This window comes from Mytilus trossulus, chromosome 11, assembly GCF_036588685.1.
Source record: "Mytilus trossulus isolate FHL-02 chromosome 11, PNRI_Mtr1.1.1.hap1, whole genome shotgun sequence".
Taxonomy (NCBI): domain Eukaryota; kingdom Metazoa; phylum Mollusca; class Bivalvia; order Mytilida; family Mytilidae; genus Mytilus; species Mytilus trossulus.
In genome coordinates this window covers 52,598,800-52,623,832 of record NC_086383.1, presented here as the reverse complement: position 1 = coordinate 52,623,832, position 25,033 = coordinate 52,598,800, and the positions used below count along the sequence as shown (strand labels likewise).

At 32.5% G+C, this 25,033-nt stretch overlaps 1 protein-coding gene across 1 annotated transcript in view; it reads right to left on the bottom strand.

Annotated features, from left to right (window-relative positions):
• The window catches only part of LOC134690154 (kinase D-interacting substrate of 220 kDa-like), a 45,163-nt gene extending 21,127 nt beyond the window's left edge, over positions 1–24,036 (bottom strand). The window contains exons 1-10 of the mRNA XM_063550131.1: positions 24,028–24,036; positions 22,734–22,817; positions 16,020–16,118; positions 15,585–15,683; positions 15,150–15,248; positions 14,717–14,815; positions 14,289–14,387; positions 13,554–13,661; positions 11,870–11,941; positions 6,464–6,515 (exon numbers count right to left, since the gene is read on the bottom strand). Of these exons, the coding sequence (XP_063406201.1) occupies positions 6,464–6,515; positions 11,870–11,941; positions 13,554–13,661; positions 14,289–14,387; positions 14,717–14,815; positions 15,150–15,248; positions 15,585–15,683; positions 16,020–16,118; positions 22,734–22,817; positions 24,028–24,036 (820 nt within the window). The remainder of the gene's footprint in view (positions 1–6,463; positions 6,516–11,869; positions 11,942–13,553; positions 13,662–14,288; positions 14,388–14,716; positions 14,816–15,149; positions 15,249–15,584; positions 15,684–16,019; positions 16,119–22,733; positions 22,818–24,027) is intronic.
• Positions 24,037–25,033: the final 997 nt, after the last annotated feature.

Sequence of the window (25,033 nt, the reverse complement as noted above, 5' to 3'; positions counted from 1 at the left end):
TACATGGACAATAACGAAAGGCCGTCTGATTTCTCATCACTGAACATAAAAATATGACCCCGTGACCCTAACACTGTCACGTGACATGCCATTTTCATATGTTAAAACTGTCGTCTGTATTTGGCTCGAGCACAACCTTTTACCCTTCACCATTCTCATCCAAATTTTACCAATAGGTTAAGCAACTACCAGTGTCACTTAAAAGTGCTGGGGGTCAGAACAGTTTGTTAAAAATGTTTATTTAGAATGATTTTACGTCTTTGAAGGTCAAATTCCGTGATTTTGTCATCTTTGCTTACCTCGTATGACTCTCAGAAACAAAATTGGAGAAACCCCCAGCAAGATTCATGATCGTATTTAAATTCTTAAAATAATTTTCCTCAGTTGGTGGCATTTGTTTGAGATTAAAAGGTTGTGCTAGGTCAAAATATTGAAAATTAAACGAAAATTCTATTGTCGGCAATATTTTAAAGCGCAACAAAGATAACGATTTTGAATCGGTACTGGGGAAAGCGAGGGTTGTTTCCGCGCTTAATGAGAGATGATATAATACGTTTTTTAAATATAAAAGCCGGTGTTTTTAAAATTTATAAGAATATTTACACTTTGTGTGAGTGAATAAAAGTACTCAAGATATATAAGATGTGTCCGTTTTTATTTATGGGACCTTATATTGATTAACTAAAAACGGCAAAGCTTTCAATCTACATGTATCTGCAATGATCATGTTAAATACAATTTTGTCAACATGTGACTTTTCATTTTAAAAGAACCTATAATCTTTAAACTTAACCAGATACATTTAAGTGTATACAATGTACCATGTATACTCTGATATATCTGAAAAAAAATTGCAAGCATAATATTCCAACAGAAATTAAGGAAGAAAAATTACTCTACATTTTGTAATGAACTTAGACAAATGTTAGACAAAAATAGATTTTACTTTTACAAACTTATGAGTTTTCAGTCTGTGATCTTACAAATCTAACAATGCAATAACAAAATCTCCAAATTTCAGTAGTAATATAACCCTTTTTTGCAACCCCATTTATACCAGTAATCAGTGTCAGATATGCAAGAATAAATTTACAGAAATTCTATTTGTTAAATTGTGACCGCAAAATCAACCATTGACATATTTGCAACATAAAAACACTAAACAAAATATAGAGATAAATATATCTTTAACATCTCTTTAATGTTATAAAATAAATTTTGCACCCATTAATTGTATATTTTATTATTTTAAAATCTCATGGTAAGATTGTATTGCAAGAATTTACAATTAATTTATGAAATAATATTGTTACAAATTTATGCTATAAGCACGAATTTAACCATCTTTTATAATAAATCATAATATATCTTTGATATATTGGTAAAGGGAATCAAAGCAATATGTTTTTTAAGTTTGGATATAAAAAAACTATCATGGTCCTATAATTTGGTTTAAATTAAAATGATATGAACTTGCAAGTATCTCAATTGTAACAGTTAACTGTTACATATAAAAAAATAATGTACAAATATATTAAATTCAACATCTGTTACACTTACTTTTAAAATGCAAAAAGCGTGAGTGACCTAGGGATTATAGTGTTTTGTCATATTAAATAACGGTCCATAATTTTTTATTGTCAGCAATAAGAACAAATAATTTTCATTCCTCACACATATCTTCTTCAGTTTAATTTTAATTTTGAATGTATGATGCTTTCTACGATTGAATACATTTATTACAGTGCTTACAATGAATTACCGTGGTTTCCAAGTGATATAAAATTAATGCGTTGTTCGGTCATTTGTTGACTATTTTTCTCTATTTAAATTCCTCCATAAGATTTTTTTTTAGCTTTTGATCATAAACAACCTTCTGTCCAAGTTTCGTACAAATCCAGGATAGTTTAAGAAAGTTATTAAAATTTTAAACTTTAACCACAGAGTATTTGTAATGTTTACTAGAATAAAAACTCCATTTATAAGTAAAATAGGGATAATCAAGTTTCTTTTTTACAAAACTTTAACCGCAGAGTGAATATTTGTGGAAGCCGTTGCCAATGCAATGTAGAATCGTGATGTATCCCTTCTATGACAAAAGTCGATGACTCAACAAAAATGAGATGTGGTATGATTGCCACACATGATCAGACAGAAAATGAAGTGGCGATAAGCAATTATATGACTTCATACAGTCTTAAATAAGTTAGTGCTGATAATATAAGTAAAACAGCATATTCCAGATAGTAAAACTTACAAGTACATGGTCAGTATGGACTTCTTTTACATCAACAATTGAAATAGGCAATGACCCAAGGAACTCATCATTTCAGTTTCATTTTTTCATGCCTCATCTTCTTTATTGCTGCCATGTTCTTAATGATGAGATATTTTAACCTACCCAGCAACTGTAAAGTGCTACAATTTTAATGTAAATAGCACATAAACAGTTACCAGCCAGGTAATATGGCATAATGCCAAGAGTTACCCTGCCTGATCTTCTAGGAAGCTATATATACCCTGCCTGATCTTCTAGGAAGCTATATATAAAGTAAAAATAGCATGTGCCTGTTGAATAAAAAAGTTGACATCAGCAAACGCCATTAAATTACAAAACTAAATAACATAATGAATATAAACAAAAGTGGAAAAACTATATAATGTACCAGACCATATGAGTTATTGGACTGTACGCGTACCGTTTGGACTGTATGCATACTTTTTTTAAATACTCATATGGTCGACCGTACGCAAACAGTCTGACTAGTATTAAGAAGTTAGTCAAGTTTATTGGATACAAATGCATATAACAGATCAAAATAACTTTACTCTCAAATTAATATAAAAGTTCAATTGTAATTGAAATAAGAAGTTTATATTCAAACTATTTAAAAAAAGTCACGCTTATTAAATCTGTTAATCTCTTATATTTAGCATGTCGATCAGTAATTCATCTGACACTTGAATTATGGCCACTGAAATTGAAGTTATGGAAAGTAAATATAATGTGGGAGGGTAATTGTTTTATTATATTTAGCAATTTTACAAAAAGTGCAAATGCTTAGGATCATGCATGAACTGCAACATGTTAATATAAACAAATATTACGTTACTTGTGGTAGCAAGTGTCACCTTGGGCGAGAGAACAAAAATAGCATTCAGAATTACAATTAATCAAATGTCTAATTTCAATTGCTCGCTTGTTCACTTTATCCATCTTATGGTAATAATTTCAACTTTTAAAACTAAAAATAAAGATTTTGATAAATCTTTATTTCAATTTAACCCAAATGCGGCGTAAAGCAACCAACAATCAATCAATCAATGATTTAAATACATGTATGGTCAGGTCCAAATACTCATGTGGTCTGGAACACCTATATGGTTTTATAGCTGACTATGAGGTATAGGCTTTGTTCATTGTTGAAGGCAGTAAAGTGACCTATAGCTGTTAATTTCTGTTACATTTGGTCTCTTGTGGAGTGGTCTCAATGACAATCATATCACATCTTCTTTTTTGTATATAATATCTTGCTTAAATAACTATATCATTTTAGTAAGTTGGTAGTCATCCAGAACCGGCTTCAAATATATTATATTCAAGATGTACATGTACAAATGGATGTTGGTACAAATGTACGTACATGTACGATGAATGTATTTAACTCAAAGCTGACATGTCAACATAGCTTGCTAACTTAGCATACATTTGAATTTTAATATTTATTTCTCACTTGCCTACCTTTCTGGCATGCAATTTCTGGATATAGTAAAATTGTACCCAGTTTTAGTGAAAGGACTGAAGCTCTCACCGATTCATTCTAATAGTGACATCATGACATGACAATAAGAGATATGTCCATATTAAAAGTTATTTTAACATAGATGACGGGAAATGTTAATTAATGTTTATGTATATACAGTGTATCTGGCACATGACTTCTTTTCTGGCATATATGTGTCTATGTCATGTATGTACAGTATATTGAATTTTTGTATCCAGTATGAAATAAAACGCATTCAAAAATAATGATATGAAAAGCATTATGTCCATAGGGTATTATGTGATAATTATTACTCAAACTGACTATATATATATATATATATATATGTTACGGACCATACGAGTATGGTCATGACTATATGGGTATTATTAGTTACATAGTGTGCTACATGTAGTGACCTAATACGAAATATATGGGGTCAGTAAATTCCATATGGGGTGAGAGCGAGGCTCGACTCCCCATATTGAATTTACTGACCCCATATATACCGTATCACGTCACTAGCACTCTCAAATTATCATTATCGTTAGAAACTACTGACTCAATATACTGTACAGCGTAGACGAAACGCGCGTCTGGCGTACTAAATTATAATCCTGGTACCTTTGATAACTATTTTAAACATATGCTAACTAAACTAATCATTAAGTCTATTCCAATCGGTCATAGGAAAGTGCCAAAGTAAAAATAACAAGCATTGAAAGCGTGACATCACAATTCTTAATGGCAAGAACAACCAAGAGACGAGGATAATATTGAGCTACGCCTATTAAACGATAACTTTTAGAATTTTTTAGAGGAGCTTTAAGTTAATTGCTGCATATAGCTATCACAAAATGAATGACTGAAAGGGCTTGACCACACATTCAGCAAGATGGTCTGCATAACTGCACCAATTCTGGTATAAATATATCACTTTCCTGGCTTGAAGACTATATGAACATGATAAGGGGGTATAATTTCACCATCTTGAAACAAATGTGCCCCCCCTTTTTGTGTATATCTTCATTTGTAAAGGAAATGCATCAAACATTCATTAAAATCAACAAAAATGTGAAAACAATAGATTGGATCAGTGCAAATAACTTCTTTTAACCGAGAGAATGCATAAATTAGGCTAGTTATACCCCCGACACTGTCGGTGGCACAACATCGCAAGTCGGAGGCCTGAGATTTGCAGACTACTCCGTTTAAACGTACCGTTTCCATTTTTTGTGATGTTGTTGGGTTAATTCTTACTAAATATCTATCTAGATTAACACAAATTCCACATTTCTGTCCATATTTCCTATTTTTCGTCACATTACAGGTGCTCGAGAAAAATATTGATGCAAGCTTCTAAATGAAGCAGGTATTTTTTGATTGGCTAAATATTCGTAGAGGGCGGGGCTTAATACTCGACAGAAAATCGCCTAAATCATATAATTTATCCATGACTTTTTACAATTTTTCTATAATTACCCTGACTTGGACCATTCCGCATCCTAAGGCAACGATTGCTGCAACGCTGCTTCATCAAAAGATGGTAAACTGGACATTTTTTCTTCTCCATCATGGCGGCGTGTACAACGACGCATGAATATTTAATGAGATTGAACGGAGTTATCTGCCCTTGTCGAAAGTAGTGTGAAAACGGCCTTAATGTAGCTGCGGTGATAGCAATATACGACGAAAATTTTTTCAAAATTTGCGGTCGTATAAAAACGGGAGAAGGTTTGGTACCATTGATTGTTTTCACCTGTCCTAAGTCAGCAATCTAATGACAGACAGCCGGACAGACAGACGGACAGAGTACACACGTTAAATCCCCTTCGACTTCATGCAGGAAATTTATAAAAATGACCCAATTATTGATATTCTTGTCATAACCGAAGTGTTGACTACTGTCTGGGCTGGTGATAACCTAGGGGACGAAACATCCATCAGCAGTGGCATCGACCCAGTGGTGTAAATAGTTATCAAAGGTACCAGGATTACGATTTAGTGAGATGAATCCTGCCAAACAGACTTGTTCACCCTACCATCATCACGAAAACCAAATATAGTTGACCTATAATGTATTGCTTACAGGATCCGGGAAACGGACGAAAACAAAACTCAACATTTACCAATGAACCATGAAGATGATATCAAGGTCAGATTAAGGCTGCCAGACAGACATGTTTATCTTACAATAATTCTATACATCAAATATAGTTTACATTTTGTTTATAGTAACTTAGAAACGGACTTGTCAACAAAAGCTTTACCTTGATGACTGATGCATGACATGATTGGAGTGTTATGTCTTACTTTCTATGACTTGGGTCGCAGGTGAGACAAAAATAAATGTTTTCTAACAGCTATTATGTCAGCGTATTGTCTGTACAATGGCTACCTTTTTCCTTGGGGAAATAATTCAAGCAAAGTAGAATATTGCTTGCAACTACAAAGTATGTATGAACATGTATTATAGCATCCTATAGAAGACCATATATTTGAGGGTACTTACTATGTGGTGTATTTCATATAATGGAAAGCTGCTTACACTATATAGCACCATAGTTTGTTATTATCTATTCTATAGTGATAAATCTCATCAATACATTGCATTTAATTGCATGACGTCGTACAAAAAAAAAGTTGTTATTTTGCAATTCCTAGCTAGAGTATTATTAATAATAAACTAATAAAAATACCTTCTATTCCTATTCCAGCATTCACGCCTGAAGATTTCTCTGACATGACAGTCTGAAAAATAAGGAATATACACTCTGAATATATCTTTACTCATACTTCATATTTTTCAGGAAAAAGGGTAGCCCAGAGTGATAGAGATATATAGTTTAAAGTGTAAAGGTGGTTTTTGAATTTGGAACATTCCCTTGTAGACATAATCTCGCTTCATGTTGATTTGCAAATGCATTTTGAATGCACCTTTAAATTGAAAATTGTTCCAACTGTAGAATATCCCAATATTCCGCAGTGATCTCACACTTGTTATCATTTGTCTTGATACAATTTATCCGTTCACTTTTGGATAACCTCCATTTTAAGCATATGTAAAATCGAGTAAATCAAGTATCTAAAATTGTTCCATCATATAAAAAAAATTGTCCTTTAACATAGTATTTAGGGTATAAACCAGCTAGAGGCTCGAAGGTGTCTGGATATCCCTCATCTATCATGTTTGCCCCAAAAACTATACAATGCAATTAGGCATTTTGCCAAAACAAAATTAGATTGATTGATTTTTGGTGTTTTAAAACATCTAAATCCCAGCCTGCCCTTTGATATATGGAAGCTTAGGGTACAATTTCAGAGAGATCCATACACTTACACACAAGATATTATCCAGAAACTACAAAAATGCTTGTTTTTGGCCCCTATTTGACCCCTTATTCCTAAACTGTTAGTACCATAACCCCAAAATCAATCCCAGCCTTCCTTTTGTGGTATTGAACTTTCTGGTAAAATTTCATAGAGAACCATTCACTTAAACTAAAGTTATTGTCCGGAAACCAAAAATGTCTTTGGACGACAACCACGACATGATAGTATTATAAGAACGCATTTTTTTGGCGGTCGTATAAAAACCTGTACCATAAAGTCAGCTATAAAAGGCCATGACATGAAAAATATGAAATATTCAATTGAGAAAACTAACAGCCTTACTTAAATAAATATGACAGACATTCGTTTCAGAGGAGATGATCTTTGAAAAATTATAAGATGGACAAAGAAAATTGGTCAAAAATCATTGTTTAAGGTTGTTACCATGATTACTGCTTTTAAAGGAGTTATCCAATTGTTTTGTTAGTATTGACATCTTTGTGGATCTTGCATGCCTGATTTTTTCAAATAACATTTTCTATCTATCTAAAATAGTTTTCAAGATAATAGACAACAAGAATGTGTCCATAGTAAATGGATGCCTCACTCACACTATCATTTTCTATGTTTAATGGACCATGAAATTGGAGTCAAAACTCTTATTTGGCATTAAAATTAGAAAGATCCTATCATAGGGAACATGTATTAAGTTGCAAGTTGATTGGACTTCAACTTCATCAAAAACTACCTTGACCAAAAAATTTAACCTGAGGCGGGAAACAAATGGACAAACAGACGGATGGACGTACGGATGGACGTACGGATGGACGTACGGACGGACGTATGTACAGACGGACAAGGCTTAAACTTAATGCCCCCTCCTGATCAGCTACGGCGGTGGCATAAAAAGGGTCAAATAAAGTACAAAGTTGAAAAGTATGGAGGACCCAAAATTCAAAGAGTTTTTGCCAAATACAGCTAGAACTATCTTTTCCTGTGGTAGAAAATTCTTAGTATTCATCAAAACTGAAAGTTTTGTAAACAGCTAATTTGTAATTATGACCATAATTATAATACCAATAATAATTCATGTCAACACAAACATGCTTACTAATCACTTGGCTTCCGTCCTGATAAACTTATCAGCTGTACATGATCTACAAAAATGTCAATATGACAAAAAGCAATAAACAACAGGGGTTATTGACCTTTAAAAATAACAAATTTTGACTTATAATAGTGTTCATTTGTCTGTGTGTCGGTTCGTCTGTTTGTCCATCCGTTCATTCCTCCGTCCGTCCGTCCGTTCGTCCACCCGTACATCCCAAATTAAGTTTCCGGCCTCAACCAAATGTTATAAAACTTATACACAATGCTTATTACCACAAAATATATACAGATCAAGTTTGAATTTTGGTGGCATCACTTTAAGAGTTATACTCCTTTACAAATGGAATAAAATGCTTCACTGAGCGCAGCCTGATACCACCGCAGAGGTCGAACCCTGAACAATTGGTGCAAGTTTGGACACAATATTCAAGCTTGATACTTTCTGAATTTTGGATTGTGATCAAATTTTTTTACATAATATAGGTTTCTGACACAAAATAAATGTGGTGAATTATCTAAAAAAGTTTAAATGGTTTAAAAATTTGTATTAAATTTCAAGTGAAGATTTCTTTCTATTGCGCAATACTGTGAAAAAGAAGATTTCTTGCTATTGCCCAATACTGTACAATTGAATATTTATTGCAGTTGCGCAATACTGTGCAATTCAATATTTCTTGCTACTGCGCAATATTGTGAAATTGAAGATTTCTTGCTATTGCGCAATATTGTGCTATTGGATATATTTCTTGCTATTGCGCAATACTGTGCAATTGAAAATTTCTTGCTATTGCGCAATACTATGCAGTTGAAGATTTCTTGCTATTGCGCAATACTGTGCTATTGGATATTTCTTGCTATTGCACAATACTGTGCAATTGAAAATTTCTTGCTATTGGGCACATATTCACCTTACAATCATTCCATACACCAAATATAGTTGGCCTATTGCCTATAGTATCCAAGAAAGAAACTTAACCATGAGAACTTAATATTGACCAATCAAAAATGAAAATGAGGTCAAGGTCAGGTGATACCTACAAGACAGACATATACAACTTACAATCATTTGATACACCAAATATAGTTGACCTACTGATTACAGTTCAAAAGAAATAGACCAAAACACTTAACACTGAGCAATGAACCGTGAAAATGAGGTCAAGGTCAAATAAACCAGAACTAACCTACACGTTTGTGATCAGACGTCACCAATCTTATTGTAGAGATTTGACCAGGAACCCCACATGCAATTCCTAGGATCTATCTGCTACCTAGTTACTCCATATATACATATAAAGACTACTCAGAAGATTATTTCTTGGAACAAACCACAACAATATGTTATTAAGAAATGTATATTTACATGTAGTGCTGTTATAAGTGGTTTCTAATTTATGAACATTTTTGTTTTGCAAAGTAATCAAATTGTTAAAATATTGTAGAAAAACGTGAATGTATATTCTATTCTTTTTAGTTTCAGCAAATTAAGTGCTATACTTATGATAAAATATATATACACTAGAACACACCCGCGAAATCGCGAAAGCCCTCTCCCTTTTTCCAAAGTCCGATATTTGTTTCCTTTCTGTTAAATAAAATTATTTTCATGTTTCTGGCCTCAGACCACAATTATTCTTCTCCTTTGCTAAAATGCAACTTTTGGTAAAAGTCAAATTAAGTTAAAAATTTGCACCACTTCAACTGAACATGAAATAAATGTAACTGCTTATATATAGACCATTATTAGTCTAATAAAATATGCTTCTAGGACAATCCATCAGTGTTTTTTCTTTTGAGAGCCTTATTAACATGCCAATGGTAGAATATGAATCTTGTATAAATGACTAAGACCGACTGAGGCTTATTTGAGGGGTGGTCGGAGGGGTCCTGATCCCAAAATCCCAGGCATAAAAAAATGAAATCCCGAGATGCAGAATTTAAAGAAATTCATATCCCGAAATCATAAAATATGTTCCCGGATCCTGTAAGGATCAATACCCAAATTCTGAGCTTAAAAACACCCGATCCCGACGTCCCGAAAAAGGTCCTGCCTCCCTCTAATATCTACCCTACTTTCATTTTTGCCAAATCACCACTTTCACCAATATATTTTTATGCCCCATTTATGAGCATTATGTTTTCAAGTCTAGTCGGTGCATCCGTGCGTTCGTTTGTTCGTTCGTCCATCTGTCTGTCCCGCTTCAGATTTAAGTTTGTGGTCGAGGTAGTTTTTGATGAAGTTGAAGTCCAGTCAACTTCAGTAGTAAATATAGTGCCGATGTGGCACCTGTGTACTATGGACACATTCTTGTTTCCACATGTTTTACTTATTTTAATATATATGCAACTGGTATGATCCCTTAAATAGTAATCATTTCAAAGAAATCAGTAGACAGAATACAGAGATGCTCTATTTATCAATTGAAGGTAGTATAATCATATAATCGTAGTTTACATGTAGATAAACACGAAAAATAATTGTCCACTACTTAAAGGAGGTGGTTCTTGCGACCTAAACACCATGATATGTGATATGGAGAACGCTCTGATTAGCTTATTTATTTTTCAGGTTTGTTATCTATCATACGATTGGTTGTACTTGTGCATGTTTCAAACCGGAAGTCTTTCCTATGACTAAAAAAAGGTCAAATAAACCTGCCAGACTGACATGTACATCGTAATTTACTTCCATACACCAAATATAGTTGACCTATTGCATATAATACTAGAAAAAAAGAACAACACAAAAAATCAAATTACACCACTGAACCATGAAAATGAGGTGAAGGTCAGATGACACCTGTCAGTTGTACACCTTACAATCATTTCATACACCAATTATAGTAGACTTTTGGATTATTGTGTCTGATATATAGACTTGACCATGAAGACTTAGCCTTGTTCACTGAACAATGAAATAAGATTGAGGTCAAATGAAAACTGTCTGACAGACATGGGGACCTTACAAGGTATGCACATACTAAATAAAGTTATCCTATTTATTTAAAATGAATAAAAATAGGTTTATCCAAGACATGAAATATTTTATTTTTTCATATTGAAAATTAAGGCAATTTTAGAATTTTTCATCAATTTAATCAGAAGTAATACATTGTGTAATAAAAATAAGGATTAAAAGATATTTTGCAAAGTAATTGATTAAATTAAGTGATTTGTAATTTTTGGTTGATTAATGATTACAATGATTACTCAAATTTTTTTAATAAATTATAACCGACTAATGCTTACAATTCCAATTACCCCAAACCTGATCTGAGATAAGACAAGTTAACCATGAAAATGAGGTTATAAACAGACTGTCGGTGTAAGAATCTCAAATAGAGTTTTGCAAAGCTTGTTTTCGCCTTAAACACTCTTGAATGTAATAAAAGACATCTACTAATTGTGTTTATTATTGAAGAAATCACAAACCAATAATTTCCTGAATTCAAAAAGTGCCTTAGCTTTGTGAAAGGCCGGTAAAGCGTTGAATTTAGCGTCTCAAATATATGATTTTGTCCAATCAAAATCGTAATAACAAATAAATTGCATTAGAATTTGAAATTTTTAATTCAAGACATAAAGAATGTCCCCTGTAGTATCCTGGTTTTGTACCTGATTTATTCTAAGTGTAAGCATTTGTAATTTAAAAGTATGTGTACCTGTAAGTATTCCATCACTTCTTTATGCGGGCCGAATACTCCTGCTGCTGCCAGATCGTATGGAGTCTTACCCTGAAATACAAATCTTTATATTGCCCTTATCTGATTATTACAAAGAAGACTTTTGTTACACATATCATACAATAAACAAGACCAGTAGCAGCTGAGTGATGTCTTATTTTGTTTTTACAGGTGCTAACCATATTATGTTCATTTATAAAATATAACTCATGAACAACATTCTGATTATTTTTATAACTTTTTCTGTAGCCTTTAAGAAGAATTTTACCTTTTTTTTCTTAAAGCATTTGAAATAATTTAAGTCTGTCAGCATTTGGTCATTGTAATTTTTTTTCGCGTTTTTTTTAAATCGGTTAATGCATCCTTATGTCTAGATGGGGGTTATAGGATTTGGGGGTCTTTTTAACTTTTTATTTTTAAATTTTAGCACCCCATTTTTCTTTATTCTTTATATTTTTTTTCACCCCATTATTTTCTATTCATCATCTTTTTGCCCAATTCTCTCTTTTCCTGAAGTTTTTTTTCTATCATTCATGATTTTCTACTCTGTATACCCTATCCATATCCTCCTATAACTATATATTGTTATTGTACAGATTTCATAGTTTTTAGTTTTATCACTGACACCGTATCAATAAGGAAATACATGAATTATGGCACAGATGAGAGATTTTTTGCAACTATTCCAACTAGATAGCTTAAATACAAAAATATGAAGAACTTTGCAGTCTTGAGGAGGCTGGGGTGTCCTCTATCTTGGATTTTGAAAAAACAGACAACAAACAGTCTAAATCTTTAGTGAAATGTGCAAATTTCGAAAGTTGAATGTAATTTATGTGTAAGACTTTTCATGTTGATATAGAAAATTATGTGTTTTATCATATTTACGGCTATATTTTACCAAAAAAAACAGATTAGTGTTGTTTTAATAATTTATTTAAAACTTTGCCATATAAGGGGGAGATAACTCAGAGAAAGTAACTTTTACAATTGAATGATTTTTTAATTAATATGTAATTATCAATATACGATGAACTTATTTTAATGTATTGCTTAAGACTATTTTGATACTATCTAATAACTTTGTTATCATTGTCACAACAACAGATTGGTGTGTGTGTCTTTTGACAGTTTGTTTGTTTACATTTGGGTTTAATGACAACAAGTGTCATATTCAGGATATTGCGAGGTCTAATTTTGAATCAATACAAATGATTATTTTTTATATCAAAAACTATTTTATCCATTTACTTATAGGATATTACTATTGCTTCTTTTCCCTAAAACTGAGATATTCATATAATTTGGCTAAAAAATTATGGAATTATAAAATTATCTCCTTTTAGTATAACTAATTACCCAAAAAGTGTTAGTGGTCTATAAACAAAATCGTTTTATTTTTGAAGATTTTGAAAACAAATACTGGATTTCTTTTATATGATCATCTATGTTCACGTGTTTTATAGTAAAACTAAGCCATCCAAGTCTATAAAACACTTTAATATTTTTTGTCCAATTTAAAGGATCATATGACATATGTGTAACTATAACCTTGAGAAAAAAATTCCATTTGACCAAAAATATCTTAAACATTATTTTAGTGATGCATTACTTACTTCATGTAGCAATAGTTGAATATTGGGCATTTACTATATAATATTACCTGATGTGTTTTAACCAAGGGACTGATATCTCCTTCTTCTACAAGACATCTTGTGACCTGTAGACGTCCCCTCGCAGCAGCCAGATGTAAAGCTGTTCTTCCATCTATCTATAATATAACCAAATAGCATGTAAATATTGTGGATAATACTTTGTTATCAATATCAATACTATACAACATATCCTACAACTGACATTAAAACTTGTCTGATAATCTGGATAATGTTGTGTAATAAATATAAACAAAATGTATATCACATGAATCAGTGGTCAAAACTGAATAAAATGACCAGTCACACTTGTATTTACATTGTACATAAACAACAAATAAATAACAAGTTTTTTTGTGGGACGTCAGAACTTCCATCAGAAATGTCATGTTAACAAAATAAAATATTTTTTCATGAAATGAATAAAATATATATGTCAATGGATTCAGTGCAATGTACTGAGATAAATGAGATCTCACTTTATATAATTCTAGCAAGTATTTGTTGATATAATAATGAAATCTGTCTGATTAGCATGGTTCAGAATAATGATCAATTTAAAAAAAAAACTTTTTCAAAGATATATGAAAAAAAGTTACATTTCCTGATTAAGTACGAGGAGCCAAGAAAAATGAGACCCCACTTTATATGATTCTGACAAATATTTGTCCATTAAACCTGTCTTATTAACAACATGATTTTGTGTTGATTAAATGTAATGTGATCAGATTTAGTAGATAACATACATCTGTGATATCTTTGTCACGTTTGTTCTCCAGGAGAAGTCGACACACTTCCACATGTCCTCCACTGGCAGCCCACATTAATGCTGTCCATCCCCTACCCTGGAATAATACAACTGACATCAAAACTTGTCTGATAAACTGGACAATGTTGTGTAATAAATATAAACAAATATAAACTGTCACATTAATTAAAACTGTCTGATTAACAACAGGATTTAGTGTAGATTCAGTTTAGTCATAAATTTTAAAATTTTTCAAAGAAAAAAGACAAAAGTTACATTTTCTGATTCAGAACAATACTATGAGTAAAATGAGACCCCACTTTATATAATTATTACTAACAATATTTGTTCATTAAACCTGTCTAATTAACAACATGATTTTGTGTTGATTAAAAGTAATGTGATCAGATTTAGTAGATAACATACATCTGTGATATCTTGTTTACATCTGTTCTCCAGGAGAAGTTGACACACATCCACATGTCCTCCCACGGCAGCCCACATTAATGCTGTCCATCCAGCATCCTATAATAATACAACTGACATCAAAACTTGTCTGATAAACTGGACAATGTTGTGTAATAAATATAAACAGACATGACCAGTCACATTAATTAAAACTGTCTAATTCACAACAGGATTTAGTGTAGATTCAGTTTAATCATAAATTTTAAGAAAATAATTTTTTTAAAGAAAAATGAAAAAAAGTTATATTTTCTGATTCAGAACAATACTATGAGTAAAATGAGACCCCACTTTATATGATTATTACAAATATTTGTCCGTTAAACCTGTCTAATTAACGACATGATTTTGTGTTGATGAAAAGTAATGTGATCAGATTTAGTAGATAACATACTGTTGTGATATCTTTGTTACATCTGTTCTCCAGGAGAAGTTGACACACTTCCACACGTCCTACAATGGCAGCAAACATTAATGCTGTGTATCCACCAGCCTGGAATAATACAACTGACATCAAAACTTGTCTGATAAACTGGACAATGTTGTGTAAAAAATATAAACAGAAATGACCAGTCACATTAATTAAAACTGTCTAATTAACAACAGGATTTAGTGTAGATTCAGTAAAATCATTAATTTTATAAAAGTAAATTTTTCAAAGAAAAATGAAAAAAGTAATATTTTCTAATTAAGAACGATACTATGAGTAAAATGAGACCCCACTTTATATGATTATTACTAACAATATTTGTTCATTAAACCTGTCTTATTAACAACATGATTCTGTGTTGATTAAGAGTAATGTAATCAGATTTAGTAGATAACATACATCTGTGATATCTTTGTTACATCTGTTCTCCAGGAGAAGTCGACACACTTCCACATGTCCTTTACTGGCAGCCCACATTAATGCTGTCCGTCCTAACTCCTGGATTAAACAACTGACATCAAAACTTGTCTGATAAACTGGACAATGTTGTGTAATAAATATAAACAGAAATGACCAGTCACATTAATTAAAACTGTCTGATTAACAACAGGATTTAGTGTAGATTCAGTTTAGTCATCAATTTTAAGAAAATATTTTTTTTAAAGAAAAATGAAAAAAAGTTATATTTTCTGATTCAGAACAATATTATGAGTAAAATGAGACCCCACTTTATATGATTATTACAAATATTTGTTGTCCATTAAACCTGTCTAATTAACAACATGATTTTGTGTTGATTAAAAGTAATGTGATCAGATTTAGTTGATAACATACATTTGTGATATCTGTTTTACATCTGTTCTCCAGGAGAAGTCGACACACTTCCACATGTCCTCCATTGGCAGCATACATTAATGCTGTCCATCCATCTCTCTGGAATAATACAACTGACATCAAAACTTGTCTGATAAATTGGACAATGTTGTGTAATAAATGTAAACAAAAATAACCAGATTTAGTGTAGATTCAGTATAATCATAAATTTTAAGAAAATATTTTGTTTAAAGAAAATGAAAAAAAGTTATATTTTCTGATTCAAAACAATACTATGAGTAAAATGAGACCCCACTTTATATAATTCTGACAAATATTTGTTGTCCATTAAACCTGTCTAATTTACAACATGAATGTTGTCCATCCATCAACCATGAATAATACAACTGATATCAAAACTTGTCTGATAAACTTGACAATGTTGTGGAATAAAAATAAACAAAAATAACCAATCACATCAATTATAAGTGTCTGATTAACAACAGGATTGAGTGTAGATTCAGTTTAATCATTAATTTAAATTAAAAAAAAAAATTCAAAAAAGCATGAAAAAAAGTTTTATTTCCTGATTTAGTACAACACAAAGAAAATGAGACCCTCCTTCAATAAAGATTATTATTATTATTATTATTATTCATACAAGTATTTGTTGTCCATTAAACATTTATAATTAACAACAGGATTTAGTACATATTCAGTATAATCACTTATTTTCAAATATTTATTTTTCAAAGAAAAGTGAAAAAGAGTAGTATTTTCTGATTTAAACAATTATATGAGTAAAACGGAATCATATTTTATAGGAATTTAACACAACATCAAGTGAAACCTTAATGTAAAAAAATGTTTCTTGTCAAGAAGCAAAATAAGAACTTTACCATCTATAACTCAAACAAAAAGATAAATATTTAAAATCAAACCCTGCATACATTTTATCCATTAAAACTGTCTAATTAAATTCTGAATTTTGATTAAATGTTGATTCAGTATAATGAATAAGTATCAGTTTCCATACAGACCAATGGTATTTGAACAGTGCAGGTTTTATTATTGTGTGTTTTGTTTTTAATACCAATGTATAGATAGACCAAGGGGGAATCGTACAAAAACAAATATGGTTTAACCCCTCCATATTTTATGCCTGTACCAAATCAGACAATCCAGACCATGTGTTGTGTGTTGTTATATTTGTTTTGTCTATTTACTATGAGTAGTCAGGTCCAGACCATGTGTTGTGTGTTGTTATATATGTTTGTCTATTTACTCTGAGTAGTCAGGTCTAGACCATGTGTTTTGTGTTGTTATATTTGTTTGTCTATTTACTCTTAGTAGTCAGGTCCAGACCATGTGTTGTGTGTTGTTATACTTGTTAGTCTATTTACTTTGAGTAGTCAGGTCCAGACCATGTGTTGTTAGTTGTTATATTTTTTTGTATATTTACTCTGAGTAGTCAGGTCTAGACCATGTGTTTAGTGTTGTTATATTTGTTTGTCTATTTACTCTTAGTAGTCAGGTCAGGTCCAGACCATGTGTTGTGTGTTGTTATATTTGTTTGTCTATTTACTCTGAGTAGTCAGGTCAGGTCCAGACCATGTGTTGTGTGTTGTTATATTCGTTTGTCTCTTTACTATGAATAGTCAGGTCCAGACCATGTGTTGTGTGTTGTTATATTTGTTTGTCTATTTACTCTGAGTAGTCTGGTCCAGACCTTGTGTCGTGTGTTGTTATATTCGTTTGTCTATTTACTCTGATTAGTAAGGTCCAGACCATGTGTTGTGTGTTGCTATATTTGTTTGTCTATTTACTGATTAGTCAGGTCCAGACCATGTGTTGTGTGTTGTTATATTTGTTTGTCTATTTACTCTGAGTAGTCAGGTCAGGTCCAGACCATGTGTTGTGTGTTGATATATTTGTTTGTCTCTTTACTATGAATAGTCAGGTCCAGACCATGTGTTGTGTGTTGTTATATTTGTTTGTCTATTTACTCTGAGTAGTCTGGTCCAGACCTTGTGTCGTGTGTTGTTATATTCGTTTGTCTATTTACTCTGATTAGTAAGGTCCAGACCATGTGTTGTGTGTTGCTATATTTGTTTGTCTATTTACTGATTAGTCAGGTCCAGACCATGTGTTGTGTGTTGTTATATTTGTTTGTCTATTTACTCTAAGTAGTCAGGTCTAGACCATGGGTTGTGTGTTGTTATATTTGATAGTCTATTTACTCTGAGTAGTCAGGTCAGGTCTATAATATGTTTATGTGTATAAAGGTTTTTGTCTATTTACTCCAAGTAGTCAGGTCCAGACCATGTGTTGTGTGTTGTTATATTTGTTTTGTCTATTTACTCTGAGTAGTCAGGTCAGGTCCAGACCATGTGTTGTGTGTTATATTTGTTTTGTCTTTTTACTCAGAGTAGTCAGGTCCAGACCATGTGTTGTGTGTTGTTATATTTGTTTGTCTATTTACTCTGAGTAGTCAGGTCCAGACCATGTGTTTTGTGTTGTTAAATTTGTTTAGTCTATTTTCTCTTAGTAGTCAGGTCCAGACCATGTGTTGTATGTTGTTATATTTGTTTGTCTATTTACTCTGAGTAGTCAGGTCCAGACCATGTGTTGTGTGTTGTTATATTTGTTTTGTCTATTTACTCTGAGTAGTCAGGTCCATACCATGTGTTGTGTGTTGTTATATTTGTTTGTCTATTTACTCTGAGTAGTCAGGTCCAGACCATGTGTTGTGTGTTATATTTGTTTTGTCTATTTACTCTGAGTAGTCAGGTCCAGAACATGTGTTGTGTGTTGTTATATTTGTTTTGTCTATTTACTCTGAGTAGTCAGGTCGAGAGCATGTGTTGTGTGTTGTTATATTTGTTTTGTCTATTTACCCTGAGTAGTCAGGTCCAGCCCATGTGTTGTGTGTTGTTATACTTGTAAGTCTATTTATTCTGAGTAGTCAGGTCCAGACCATGTGTTGTTAGTTGTTGTATTTGTTTGTCTATTTATTCTGAGTAGTCAGGTCCAAACCATGTGTTGTGTGTTGTTATATTTGTTTTGTCTATTTACTCTGAGTAGTCAGGTCCAGACCATGTGTTGTGTGTTGTTATATTTGTTGGTCTATTTATTCTGAGTAGTCTGGTCCAGACCATGTGTTGTTTGTTGTTATATTCGTTTGTCTATTTACTCTGAGAAGTCATGTTCAGACCATGTGTTGTGTGTTGTTATATATGTTTGTCTATTTACTCTGAGTAGTAAGGTCTAGACCATGTGTTTTGTGTTGTTATAATTGTTTGTCTATTTACTCTTAGTAGTCAGGTCCAGACCATGTGTTGTGTGTTGTTATATTCGTTTGTCTATTTACTCTGAGTAGTCAGGTCTAGACCATGTGTTTAGTGTTGTTATATTTGTTTGTCTATTTACTCTTAGTAGTCAGGTCAGGTCCAGATAATGTGTTGTGTGTTGTTATATTTGTTTGTCTATTTACTCTGAGTAGTCAGGTCAGGTCCAGACCATGTGTTGTGTGTTGTTATATTCGTTTGTCTCTTTACTATGAATAGTCAGGTCCAGACCATGTGTTGTGTGTTGTTATATTTGTTTGTCTATATACTCTGAGTAGTCAGGTCTAGACCATGTGTTGTGTGTTGTTATATTTGTTTGTCTATTTACTCTCATTAGTCAGGTCCAGACCATGAGTTGTAAGTTGTTGTATTTGCTTGTCTATTTAATCTGAGTAATCATGTCAGGTCCAGACCATGTGTAGTTAGCTGTTATATTTTGCTTGTCTATTTACTCTGAGTAATAAGGTCAGGTTCAGACCATGTGTAGCTATAGTTAGTTGTTATATTTGCTTGTCTATTTACTATAAGTAGTCAGGTCCAGACCATGTGATATGTATTGTTTTATTTGTTTGTCTATTTACTCTGAGTAGTCAGGTCAGGTCTAGACCATGTGTTGTGTGTTGTTATATTTGTTTGTCTATTTACTCTGAGTAGTCTGGTCCAGACCTTGTGGTGTGTGTTGTTATATTCGTTTGTCTATTTACTCTGAGTAGTCAGGTCTAGACCATGTGTTATGTATTGTTTTATTTGTTTGTCTATTAACTCTGAGTAGTCAGGTCAGGTCCAGATTATGTGTTGTCTGTTGTTATATATGTTTGTATATTTACTCTCTGTAGTCAGGTCTAGACCATGGGTTGTGTGTTGTTATATTTGTTTGTATATTTACTCTGAGTAGTCAGGTCAGGTCCAGACCATGTGTTGTGTGTTGTTATATTTGTTTGTATATTTACTCTGAGTAGTCAGGTCAAGTCCATGTGTTGTGTGCTGTTTCATTTGTTTGTCTATTTACTCTGATTAGTAAGTTCCAGACCATGTGGTGTGTGTTGTTATATTTGTTTGTCTATTTACTCTGAGTAGTCAGGTCCAGACCATGTGTTGTGTGTTGTTATATTTGTTTGTCTATTTACTCTAAGTAGTCAGGTCTAGACCATGGGTTGTGTGTTGTTATATTTGATAGTCTATTTACTCTGACTAGTCAGGTCAGGTCTATAATATGTTTATGTGTATAAAGGTTTTTGTCTATTTACTCTGAGTAGTCAGGTCTAGACCATGTGTTGTGTGTTGTTATATTTGTTTTGTCTATTTACTCTGAGTAGTCAGGTCCAGACCATGTGTTGTGTGTTGTTATATTTGTTTTGTCTATTTACTCTGAGTAGTCAGGTCCAGACCATGTGTTGTGTGTTGTTATATTTGTTTTGTCTATTTACTCTGAGTAGTCAGGTCCAGACCAAGTGTTGTGTGTTGTTATACTTGTTAGTCTATTTACTTTGAGTAGTCAGGTCCAGACCATGTGTTGTTAGTTGTTGTATTTGTTTGTCTATTTACTCTGAGTAGTCAGGTCCAAACCATATGTTGTTAGTTGTTGTATTTGTTTGTCTATTTACTCTGAGTAGTCAGGTCCAGACCATGTATTGTGTGTTGTAATATTTGTTTGTCTATTTACTCTGAGTAGTCAGGTACAGAACATTTGTTAGTATTAGTATGTCAGTGTTATGCTTTAAAAAATGGTAGGTTTCACATTTAGTGCAGTAATCTGGTTACATATCAGTGTTCCAGCTAGGATTTGAAAATAGAGGAGCATGTTCTGTGTTGAGGATCAGTGTTGTGTCCTGATATGTGTCTTGCTCTGTGTTGAACATAAGTGTTGTGTCCTGTTGTGTCTCATGTTCTGTGTTGAACACCAGTGTTGTGTCATGTGATTCCTGTTCTGTGTTGAACATCAATGGTGTGTCCTGATTTGTGTCATGTTCTGTGTTGAACATCAGTGTTGTGTCCTGATTTGTCTCATTTTCTGTGTTGAACATCAGTGTTGTGTCCTGTTGTGTCCTGTTGTGTCTCATGTTCTGTGTTGAACACCAGTGTTGTGTCATGTGATTCATGTTCCGTGTTGAACATCATTGTTGTGTCCTAATATGTGTCTTGTTCTGTGTTGAACATAAGTGTTGTGTCCTGTTGTCTCTCATGTTCTGTGTTGAACATCAATGTTCTGTCATATGATTCATGTCCTGTGTTGAACACCAGTGTTGTGTCATGCTCCATGTTAAACATCAGTGTTGTGTCATGATATGTCACATGTTATCTTTAAATGCATGTTGTTTCATGATGTGTCTCCTATTTTGTATTGAAAACAAGTGTTGCATCATGATATGTCTCATGTTATGTGTTGAACATCAGTGTTGTGTCATGATGTGTCTGATGTTGTGTGTTGAACATCAGTGTTGTGTCATGATATGTCTCATTTTCTGTGTTGAACATCAGTGTTGTGTCATGATATGTCTCATGTTATGTGTTGAACATCAGTGTTGTGACATGATGTGTCTGATGTTGTGTGTTGAACATCAATGTTGTGTCATGATGTGTCTAGTGTTATGTGTTGAACATCAGTGTTGAGTCATGATATGTCTCATTTTCTGTGTTGAACATCAGTGTTGTGTCAAGATGTGGCTCATGTATTGTGTTGAACATCAGTGTTGTGTCATGATGTGACTCACGTTTTGTGTTGAACATAACTGTAGTGTCCTGATGTGTTACATGGTTTGTGTTGAACATCAGTGTTTTGTCATGATGTGTCTCATGTTCTGTGTTGAACATCAGTGTTGTGTCAAGATGTGTCTCATGTTCTGTGTTGAACATCAGTATTTTGTCATGATGTGTCTCGTGTTCTGTGTTGAACAACAGTGTTTTGTCATGATGTGTTTCATGTTCTGTGTTGAACATCAGTGTTGTGTCATGATGTGGCTCATTTGTTGTGATGAACATCAGTTATGTTATGATGTAGCTCGTGTTCTATGTTGATCTTCAATGTTCTGTAATTATGTGGCTCTTGTTCTGTGTTGAACATCAGTGGAGTGTCATGATGTCATATTCTGTGTTGAACATCAGTGTCGTGTCACGATGTGGCTCATGTTTTGTGTTGAACATCAGTGTTGTGTCAAGATGTGACTCATGTTTTGTGTTGAACATAACTTTAGTGTCATGATGTTTTACATGTTCTGTGTTTTACACCAGTGTTGTGTCATGATGTGTCTCATGTTCTGTGTTGAAAATCAGTGTTAAGTCATAATGTATCATGTTTTGTGTTGAACACCAGTGTTGTCATGATAAGTTTACCTACTTGATATTCAATGTTAAAAGTTTACCTACTTGATAGTCAATGTTACAAGTTTACCTTTTGATAATCAATGTTAGCTCCATTCACTAGGCAAAGTTTCAATTCTTCTACTCTTCCCTTTTCAGCAGCTTCAATAAGTTTCTGTAAGAAAGAAATAGAGTTTACATTTAACAGAATGTAAAAAGTGTAGTAACTTAAATGTTTTTCACGCTAATGCCAGACAATAATTATTAGACACTTTAGAATGACTGATTTTTATTGGTTAATACAAGGGAGACATTGTAGTCTTTAGTATACAATAATGTGACAAACAATAGTTGGGGGGGAAAATTGAAAGTAGCGAAAAATATATTGTTTTGACAAAAGAGGTTGGAGAAAAAGAAAATTGATCCAGAGGAAACCCTGCTTACGATTACATTGTATACTGTTCCTAAATTTTGAAGAAGAAAAAGATTTTTTTTAAAACATTTCATCCTCACATAAAAAAGCTAATCTGAGTGAAAATTGTGTTTCAATATTTTCAATATAAACATGCAGTTTATAACAACTTGGAAAGGAGCAGTGTAACGTTTGTATGTTTGATGATATAATTTTTTTGACAGATTTATTTTGAATGTCTCTGAGCTTTCTCTGTTAAGAAATAACAGTGTTGTTTAAATATTTTAGCCCAAAAACATATTTTCAATCAAGAAAAAGAAATTAATAAATAGTAACTATTTAATGATCAAGTAGTCTTTTTTTCAGCGGGGACATATTTGACACTTATGTGTTTTTACAGGTGTTAAACACTACTTCCAAGTTTTATGACAAACAATAGGTAAGCTTGGGTAATTAAAATGAATAGACCTCTTTTGAGAACGTCGCATTTCCTTCAAAAACTTTTTGTTTTAGTGAACATCATTCATGCGTTTAGGGGTCTTCGTCACTTCTTTCCCATGTTGAGCGAGCAGTTTAAAATAAAATGCTGTATTGCACGAGTTATAATGGTTTATACAGTATTTTGTTCATAAAAAAACTTGATGTCTAAAAAAAAATTTAACAACAGAATGAACCTTTATGTTGACGCCGTCGAGGGAATCTAGGATCACATTGTCTCGCTTTTGCGAAATAAATGTTGCAGGTTCGACAAAAATCACTCGACTGTTTGACTTTAAAGAAGAAAACATCTTATCTCATTCAAATCTTCCATATTTCCTAAAATAGAAAAATAAATGTATAAATCTGTTGAGTAATAATTGCCAGGCTAATTGTTTCTGCTAATTGAAAATTATCAACAACCACAACTCTGAAATGGTAAATTCTGAAATGAGTGATACTGAGCCTTGCCTGTGTTTAGTGCTCAATAACATACCTTTAACATTTTTTCATAATGTATATACCATTTCAGTCGTTTTCAGATGCTTATACAAGTGGATACCAAATATGATTGACCTACCACTTGTGATTCACCATAAACTAGACCTAATCACAAACTAATACATTGCTGACGCCGACGATGCCGCCGGAAACAGCATACCTATGTATAGCTTTTTTACTCCGTCAAGGCGAGACAAAAATTAGCAGAGATTAATATTTATTTCTGCACTTATTGAGCAACATAAATATTAAAATTTATTTATCTATTGTGTATTTAAGAATATTTATAATGATTCAGTATTCCATACAAGATTCAGCAACAACGATTTGCATTTAAACAACTTCCCCGATTTAACACTTCCTGTTGTTCTCAATCAAACACATTCAACAAACAATAAAGAATCAAACATCGTTGGCCAAATTATTTATTCTGCAAAACTATTTTCATTATCTTGTAATCAACCAGGACTGGAGTTCAATTTGTCTCCGAAAAAGAAATAATTTTCAATGGAAGCATTTTACCGAGTTTCAAGATGGGATTTTCCAGAAAGCCCCTGCGTATAAAGCATAAATGAAACTTTTTTTTTAAGTTTCAAGGGTAAAACGGGGGTTATTAAATGTTCTTTCTATCTATTATAAATTTCAAAATAATCAGCAAAAATAAAAAAATTAGTAAAAATTTTACATTTAAGGGCAATTACTCCTGAAAGAAGTTGTCAGACAGTTTTGACATAAATAGACAACAGGAAGGTCTTACAATTAAGAACATGTCTGCTATTGTCAGATTGTAACTCTTCATATCATTTTTCAAGATAGACAAAACTTGCATTTTACCCCATGTTCTATTTTTTAAGCCATGTCAACCATGTTTGTTTGCAGACAGGGCCATCGGACATATTTTTTTAAAATATATACGATAATAATGATTGTGGCCAGTAGTTTTAGAGGAGTAGATTATTAATCAAAGTTGCAAAAAATTGTAAAATTGGTCTTAAAAGAGC